The sequence below is a fragment of the Chinchilla lanigera genome, unplaced genomic scaffold, assembly GCF_000276665.1.
Source record: "Chinchilla lanigera isolate Chin_1 unplaced genomic scaffold, ChiLan1.0 scaffold00162, whole genome shotgun sequence".
NCBI lineage: Eukaryota > Metazoa > Chordata > Mammalia > Rodentia > Chinchillidae > Chinchilla > Chinchilla lanigera.
Window position 1 is genome coordinate 285,695 of NW_004955563.1, and position 9,755 is coordinate 295,449.

Genomic DNA, 9,755 nt, shown 5'->3' on the forward strand with positions numbered 1-9,755 from the left:
TTATAGAAGAGAAGTTATCCTACCGGTAAGTTTCCACAAAGCTTTCTTCATGTCACCATTCCTCAGACTGTAGATAAAGGGATTCAGCATTTGAAGAACCACAGAATACATCAATGAAGCCACTGCTGTCTTTCTGGGTGAATCTGTCACTGCAGAGCTAATGTACACCCCAACAGCAGTCCCATAAAACAAGGAGACAACTGACAGATGAGACCCGCAGGTAGAAAAAGCCTTATACTTCCTTTCTGTTGATGGCATTCTCAAGATAGATAACATAATGTGAGTATAAGAAAACATGATTCCAAACACAGGAACACCAACAAAGATGCAAGCTGCCACGTATATTACTATGTTATCAATGAAGGTATCCGAACAAGTGAGCCTGATAATCTGAGCAAGTTCGCAGAAGAAGTGCAAGATTCTCAGCTCTGCGCAGAAGGACAGCCTCAGCATCATCAGACTGTGGAGCAGCCCATCCACACTGCTAATGGCCAAGGAGAAGAGAATCAGTAAAACACACACGTGGGTGTTCATGATGACCGTGTAGCTAAGTGGATGGCAGATGGCCACATAGCGGTCATAGGCCATCGCTGCAAGGAGACAGTTTTCCAAACCACCAAAAACCAAGACTAAACCGATCTGAGCAAGGCAGCCTGTGTAAGAGATGCTCTGATCCCGTGTTTGCATGTTCACTAGCATATGTGGGACAGTGGTGGTGCTTAAACAGATGTCATTAAGGGACAGACTGGAGAGGAAGAAGTACACAGGGGTGCGCAGGTGGGAGTCACAGCTCACAGCCAGGATGATGAGCAGGTTTCCCAGGATGGTGACCAGGTACATGGACAGGAACAGGCTGAAGACGAGGGGCTGCAGGTGTGGGTCATCTGTCAGTCCCAGGAGAAGGAATCCTGAAATAGCTGTTTGATTTCGAGCTTCCATGAGTGGATGATCTGATCTAAAATAAATGGTGAAAATATTATAAAGTATATAGACCAACAGCACAGTATAATAGTGAAATGAGTTAAAAATCCCATCTCACGGATATGAAATTTATTTCCACAACTTCAAGAAAATTTTCTAGTATTAATTCCCCTTTCTGAGAGATTTGTTTCTCTATTTTGTTAAGGTTTAAGTAATACACTCACAAAACTCTCCTCCCGTCACACAAACAAGAAAAAAACTAAATGGAAAATTCTTTTCTAACAGCCGTTGATTTGGGCAAGAGGCATATTTATCCCTCAATAAGAAGGACTTGTCCTTCATGAGAATATGAATCCAGCACAATGAAAGTCTGCTGAGAACCAGCCCAAACATCTGGGATGTGATGAAAATACAGTCAGTCTTTGATATCTTAAGCAATTTTACAGTGAATAACACATCACCAGTTATCACTCTTAGAATGCTCCCCTTATAGTTCAAACACATTTTTGTTCTTCCCACTTTCTGAATCAGTTTCAGAAGTCCTGTTTGATGAGTGCACTTAGTTTCACTGTATTGCTGCCTCAATATCTTGCATTGATTCAGACTTTTACCTTTCATGGTCATTTTGACTCTGGAAAGATCCAGAAGTTTTACAGTCCCAGATATGATAAAAGGATGTGGATACACTACAGTCTTTTTTTCCTTGTCTTTTTGAGACAGGGTATTGCTATGCAGTTCAGGTTAGCCTTGAACTCACTTTGTAGCCCAGGATGGCCTCAAACTTGTGAAAGTCTTCCTGCCTCAGCCTCTCAAGTGCTGATATTACAGGTGGGTAACAACTTGTCTGGCCTCTGCAGTCTTTTTATGGTGCATGCCTTTCCCTTCTAATGGATTGTACTTGGTAGGAATAGTCACTGCATTTTTGATCATGGATCACAATTCTGTAGCTTCCAGAATTGCTACACGAAGTGGCAAGAACAATGGGGAAAAAACACATTTTCTTGGATGGACATATAGCTCACTTCCAAAGTTTAGCTATTAGGAACTATGTAGCTATAAACATGGATAAGCAGGTACCGCTGTAATAGGATGCCTTTAACTCTTTTGGGAAGATACCTAGAAGGAGAGTAACTGAGTTGAATGGCATTTCTATTGTAAGTATGTGAGGAATCTCCATACTGCTTGTACTAGTTTACAATCCTATCAACTATACAAAAGGGTTTCTTTTCCCCTCACAACCTCACCAGAATTTCTATTATTTAATTGCTTGTGATGAACCTTGAGATCATAATGTTAAGGAAAACAGTCACTCACAAGCTCACATATCATGTGCTTTCTCTTATATGAGGAATCCAAAGTATAAAAATGTTACATGGCCAAAGATCATAGGAAACACACAGACAGACTTTTTTGTGAATGGGAGAGTAACCAAGGGATAGACAAAGGAGCATGGGTGAGGAGGGGCATACAAACATTTAGATATCTTATGAACATGCACCAACTCCGCACAACGAATATGAGCATTACATACTACAATATTGCACTAACAAAACAATATTTTAAAAACTTTAAGTAAATTTATTGGTACAATTGAGGTATATACAATGATCCCATTCTTCATAGAGAATTTGTACCTGTATATGCTATACCTTGATTTCTTTTCCCCCTTCCATTCCCCTCCCCTGCCTTCAACCCTTCCTCTCTTTATTTACAAAGTCTGGTTTCCATTTTATCCTTCTTTTCTCATTTTTTCTTTTCCCTTCCTTCCCTTCCCCTCCCCCCTCTAGTTTCCCTTTCCTTTTGAGCAATTTATCTCAATTTCACCATATCTCTTGTACAATTTAGTTGTTATTTACATTTTCAGGTTCTCAAAGCAGTGAGACAATGAGATACACATATATGTCTGATTTATTTCACTTAAGTGTATGGTCTCAAGGTCCATCTATTTAGGAATAAATGTCTCAAGTTTGTCTTTCTTTATGGCAGAGTAAGTCTCTATTATATAAAACAAAAGTACATTTTTATCCATTCATCAGTTGTTGTGCATTATAGTTGCCACACAAATCAATGGATGTAAGGCATCATATCAACAGTCAAAGACAAATTCACATGACCATCTCAATAGATACAAAAAAGGCATTTGACAAAGTCACCCATTCATGATTAAAGAAAACCCTACAGAAAATGGTTATAGATGGTTTTATGTCAATCTGACAAAAGCCATTTATGACAGACAAATAGCCAGCATCATACTAAACAGTCGGAAAACAAAAAACTTTCACTCTAAAACCAGGAACAAGACACGGATGTCCACTATCACCACTCCTATTTAATGTAGCTCTGGGAATATTAGCCAGAATAATTAGACAGGAAAGAGGAACAAAAGGCAGAAGAATAGGAATGGAAGAAGTGAAATTATTATTGCTCACAGATGACATGGTACCATACATAAAAGACTCCAAAAACTCAACCAAAGGACTTCTAGATTTAATACCCAAATTCAGTAAATGTAGCTGGGTACATAATCAGCACTCAAAGATCAATAACCTTTCTGTACACAGATAACAAATTCACTGAAGGAGAAATGAGGTAAACAAAACCTTTCACAATAGAATTCAAAAAGGGAAATATTTAGGAATCAATTTAACAAAGGAAGTAAAAGATCTCTACATTCAAAACTGCAACACTCTGAAAAAGGAGATTGAAGAGTATATCAGCAAATGCAAAGATGTCACTTGCTCTTGGGTAGGAAGAACCAACATAATGAAAATGGCCATACTCCCAAAACTGTTATGCGGATTTACTGCAATGTGAATCAAAATACCATTAACAAAAACCACGGAACTAGACAAAACAATCCTAAATTTTTTCAAAGCTTAAAAATGGAATAATTTTTACTCAATGGGGAGTAGTTTAAGGGATATTAGCGGTAATATCTCTCTCTCTCTGTAAAGAATATTTAAATTTAAATATTTACCGTATATCTGGATGGTATCTCATATATGCCATTATGCAAAGGTTGGGAGAGACTTGGAAGACTTTATCTTCATCAGCTTATACATATCTTCTCCTCTTCCTTTCTCAGACTGAAATCACATATTATTTCTAAAGTATTAAATAAAGAATTTCATGTTTGCTGTTTAGCTTCAAAATGGATGACTCTGAATATCATACCTAAGTATTGAAAATGGATGATGTGTCCTCGGGAAATTCAGATGGACTAAATGTGTGAGTGGGATATTGGACAGAAAATATCATCTATGAGATGAGGCTCAGGGGTTGCTTTCTCAGGAGAGTCCGGATGTACTTTGATGTTTTCGCTGACTGACCCCTCCAGACTTTACACCCCTGGGGGCTCAATATGCAAAGGACCTCATTAATCAATCTTTCTAACTCCCTAATTCCAGAAGGACACACCCTTAAAGGCTAAAACGATCAAGGTGAGGTGTTCCCGATGGGTGATTTCCTGAACCCTGAGCCCCAGGGCGCTCCATCGCTTGTCTCTATTGTTTCCACATTTCTCCATTTAGGGACTTTGCCCGAACAGAACATATAACACTTCTTTAATAGGTCACAATGTCATGTTTTATTTACAAATTAAGAATTCTCTATTTCATGATATAAGAAAGCTTGGCTCCTATACTAACATGTAGATAAGTAAGTGTAAAAGATGTAATTAAAAATAGCTAATTTTTTTGTGAAATGATAAGAAAGCACTCAAGGGTAAAAAAAAAAAAAAAAGAAAAGCAACACTCAGGTGTGTCTCTCCTTCTACAACACTGATTTTGGGTGAAATTTAATCTTTGTTCTTTATAATTAGCACAGAAAATTCTAATTGCTTTTTATAATGTCTATGTTCAAAAACTCTGCTTTGATTTTGACAAGCAGCTCCTTAAATTTTGTTACAATAGATGTCTTCACATGAGTTTAATTTCTGTTTCTTTACTTTATATTGAGGTGCTAATTAAACTACCACATCTGAAGAAGATAGCAGTGTAAATCTGTGGCCACCAATCAGTGAAAATACAACCAGAGAAAGACACAACCGAGAAAGAGAACTACAGACCAATCTCCCTACTGAACATAGATGCAAAGATACCAATAAAATATTCACCAAAGGTCCCCAGCATCCCTAGTTTTTCTGGGAGTCATACGTGCCCCTCAGTGGTCACGGACATGGGCTACTCAGTCCGGGATCATCAGGCAGTTGCTGGAGTGTACTCAGCTCTCCCAGGTCTCAGACACAAACCACAGTGGTATCAGATCAGGGACTGCCTGGCTCAGTGTCCCCAGGCAGCTCACAGGCCCAGAGGTGGGCTGCAATAGTGATGGAATATCAGGCCACCTCATAGATTGTCCCCAGGAAGTTGATGGAGTGTACTTGGCTCTCTTGGGGCTCAGCTGTGATCTGTAATGGTGGCAGAACACGGGCAGCAGTGTCTCAGGTCTCCAGACAGTTCATGTAGCATGCAGGGCCCAAACACAAACCGTGGTGGTTGCGGATCACGGACCACCTGATCCAGTGTCCCAGGCAGCTCACAGAGTACCAATGCTGAATTTTATGTGTCTGATTTATTTCCCTTAATATTCTGGCTCCAAGGTGCACCTATTTTTCAACAAATGGCTCAGGTTTACCCTCCCATGAAAGAAGGTTTATCATTTCTTCTCCATAATGGCATTCTCAAGACCAAGGACACAGTATTAACATACGACAAAATGCAGAGAAATGACTACCAGAAGATGTGCAACATACAGCATGAAAGGGTTTCATAATTCCTTCAGAGTCGCTGAGGCGCCACCTACTGGACACTATATGCCATGGCCAATATGGCACCAGCCCTTAGAGGCCATGTGCTAAGCCCCACCCTTCTTTCTGGAGTCAAATTACGACTTCCTACTCCTCTTTATGTAATATCCTGTTTCATTTTCCCACACTCCTGCCCAATGCTAGCCTGCCACATAAGCTAGCCCACTCCTTAAACCCTGCCTCTAGCCTGACCATATTTAACCACTGTCCCCATGACCCAACCCCCCAGAAGATTCTCTTTCTTTGTCAATCTTCTCCGTGCCCTCCACAATAAAAGTGTTTTATTGTTTTATTACTCTCTGCACCACAGACCGACACCTTTTACAGCATACATCAGGATGTGACTGAAGGGCTAATCACAACTGGCAAGTTTGATGATCTAGGGAAATAGACAGAAGTAGTGGGGTGATTCCAGGTCTGTGCAGAAGGACAGATACAGTATCATGAGAGTACAGAGGAGGACATCTGCAAGGCCAGTGAAGAGAGAGACCAGAGCCAGGCAGACACAGATGCAGGCGATCATGCTGACTGCATATGTAAATGGATAACCAATGATAATGGTGCAGTCAGGACTTCACTGCATGGACACAATTTTCTTAACCCCTAAAAACTAACTGTAAGTAGATCTGGGTGAGGCAGTCCCTGTAATTGATTCTCTGAGTTTTGATCTTCACCAGCATCTTTAGGATTGTGCTTAAGCTTAAATATGTTAATAAAGAACACTCTGAAGAGAAAGAAGTACATAGGGGTGTAGAAATGGGGCTCAGAGCATATGGCCAGGATGGTGATTAGGTTTTACAGGATGATGAGCGGTACGTAGAGAAAAACCAGTAGAAGATGAGGGGCTGCAGTTCTGTACCACGTATTGATTCCAGGAATCCTGAAACAGCTGTATGGATTCCAGCTAACATGAGTAGATATTCTGATTCAGTGAAAAGCTGATAAATACACAGACTACTAACAACAGTCGGACGATGCCGTGATCTTTGTGATCTTGCCTCCAAACGTGTGAAAAGCTAAAATTCTGCTGTTGAGCCTCCCATTCTGTGGCATTTGCATATGCAAATCCTAGTAGCAAATGTACTGGCAAATCTCCCTCTCCAGCACGAGCACAAGAATTAAAGTGAATGACAAGTTACCTTTAAGTCATTAGGTTTGAGAAGGACCTATTTTTGCTCTGAAGGGAATGGTACCTGTCTGGGGGGAGTGTGGGCCCAGGGGAATGAAGGCTGGGGATGAGTGTAAACATACCTGATGTGACATAAAAATTTTACAATAGCAGAAATATTGCTATTAATTCCACTCAAAATATCACTCCTTGTTTTCAAGACACTATTTTTCCTGACACTTTCTGAGGAAGTTGTGGAAGTCCTCTTTTGTGAGTGTCTTTATTTGCATTGTCAGACCTGCATCCATAACATGTGTAGTTACTGTGACTCTGCACAATTGCAGAATTAAAATGTTTGAGGAATGATGTCGATCCTCAGAAATAGGTAACAAACTATCAGTTCAACTTTGAAACTATTCAAAAACTATTTTGAAAAAAGACCCATGCCTCTATATACAATGATTATGCCTCAAGTATAAAAAAAAAATCTATGACATCATCCTTCATCCATGCAATGAATATGTACTACCACTCGGCTACGTCCTGAACCCTGAAACTAAGCTCCCTAGAAGACTTGGACTTGACTATTCAAGCAACTTAATTCACAGTAGCAGAAAAACAAATACCCAGTTTACATCACCACCAAAAATGCTGTTCATTCATCCCAACATATATAATATAAATATATAGAGCTTTGGAAATCAAAGATAATCTTCTAGGACCAACAACATGATGGACTGTGAACCACAATGAAAATAACAAAAAGCGGAATGTTCATTTGTTTAGTCTGAACTTTAGTGAGGTTGAATAGAATTGCTGTTATTGAATGTATTCTACCATAATATCAATAAAGGTGTCAAAAATGCTTTAGAATCCTGTGAAAATGACACTTTTGTGGGTGAAAAATAGTCAACTTCTTGCATTCAAAAGCTGGCTACATCAACACAATTCTTATCTGCATGGTTACAGCAACCCTTTCTTTGCACTATATCTTCTCTACTCTGTATCGTAAAGAAACGTACCACTATATTTAAAGTTCACCTGGATACTTCATTACATTTTCCTTGTTAAAAAATTCCCTTCTCTCATTTATCATTGAAGTTAATCACAAATGAAGATTATATTTAAGTCCCACCATTCAGCCTGACACAGAGATATAATCTCACTGAGCCATAAAAAATGTACTTCTCAAGTCAACTTGGAACAGCTCACAGATTCTTGTCACTTTTATCATGTCCAGCGATGACAAGTGCATTCGCTGTCATCAGAAAATTGCTAAAATTAGCAATTCATTGGTGAATTTCACAGTGATCTCAAATCACTGGCATCTAATCAGGTCCATTTTAGAGGTAATCACACTGAGGATGCTGGCTACTCTTTTTATCTCAGAATGAAATAATTTGCTAGTATCAGTCCCCATTATTAACTTCACAAGTCATGAACTACCCATTTTTGATTTCCAGGATAACTAATACTAGATTATAATGCTAAAAGTCCAACCACATGGTCAGGAGGAAGCCATTTTTAAAATATGATGATAGCTTTTTCAAAATTTTGTCCCCGTTCCCATCTCCTACTCCAACTTGCTTTATGAAGAGCATGTACATCCCCACAAAACTGCAAAATCTAGAGTCTCTGTACAGTCTCTCCTTCGGGGAACCCAAGCAACAATTATCTTTACAAATGAAATTGTGCTGCAGACATCACAGACTGGATAAAATCGATGTCAGGTCTGAATCCGTAATGTAATGCCTTTGATCACTACACTTCTTTCATTCTGCTTAGTGACATTTTCTTCAACAGGCACATTTTATTTTGAATAAACTACACACACACATCCAAGGAAATGATACACTAGAAGAGAATCTATCCTATAAATAAGCTTCCACAAAGCTCTTTTCATGTCCCTGTTTCTCAGACTATAGATAAAGGGGTTTAACATTTGAGGGACCACAGTATACATTACGGAAGCCACTGCAGCCTTTTTTGGATGAGTCAGTTAGTAAAGAACTAATGTATACCCCCAAACCTGTCCCATAGAACAAGGTGACAACTGAGAGATGAGACACACAGGTAGAAAAGGCTTTGTATATTCCTTCTGATGTTGGCATTCTCAAGATTGACGACACAATGTGAATGTAAGAGAACATGATTCCAAACACTGAAACACCACAAAGATGCAAGTAACCATGTATATTACGACGTTATCAATGAAAGTATTAGAACAAGTGAGCTTGATGATCTGAGCAAGTTCACAGAAGTGCGGGATTTTGGGGTCTGGGCAGAGGGACAGTTGCAGCAACAATAGACTGTGGAGTAGTCCATACATAATGCTAATAGGCACAAAGAACAGGCTCAGTAAGACATATACATGCAAGTTCGTGATGGCTGGGTACCTAAGTGGATGGCAGACGGCCACGTAGCGGTCATAGACCATCACTGCTAGGAGACAACTTTCAAAATCACCAAAAACCAAGACTAAACAGACTTGGGCGAGGCAGCCTGTGTAAGAGATGCTCTGATCATGTGTTTGGATGGTTACCAACATGTGTGGGACTGACGTTGTGCTTAAACAGATGTCATTAAAAGACAGAGTGGCAAGAAAAAAGTACATAGGAGTGTGCAGATGGGAGTCACAGCTCACAGCAAGGATGATCATGAGGTTCCCAAAGATGGTGACCAGGTACACGGACAGGAACAGGCTGAAGAGGAGGGGCTCCAATTCTGGATCATCTGTCAGACCGAGGAGAAGGAATTCCAAGATGGCTGTTTTGTTTCTCACTTCCATGAGTTGATGATGTGATCTGAAAATAGTGATGAAAACAAACAAACAAAGATACATAGACCAGCACAAGCTACATGTAAGAGGGCAATGTGTAAGAATTCCAGCTCATGGATGTCTTGAGCTTTGAATTTTGC

General features: G+C 39.6%; 1 protein-coding gene and 1 pseudogene across 1 annotated transcript; both read right to left on the reverse strand.

The window, feature by feature from the left end:
- Positions 1–939, reverse strand: LOC102010423 (olfactory receptor 7G2-like). Its single transcript, XM_013509134.1, has one exon. The coding sequence runs from the start codon at positions 937–939 to the stop codon at positions 1–3; it is 939 nt and encodes a 312-aa protein (XP_013364588.1).
- Positions 940–8,646: 7,707 nt separating this feature from the next.
- LOC102010743 lies at positions 8,647–9,624 on the reverse strand (annotated as a pseudogene).
- Positions 9,625–9,755: the final 131 nt, after the last annotated feature.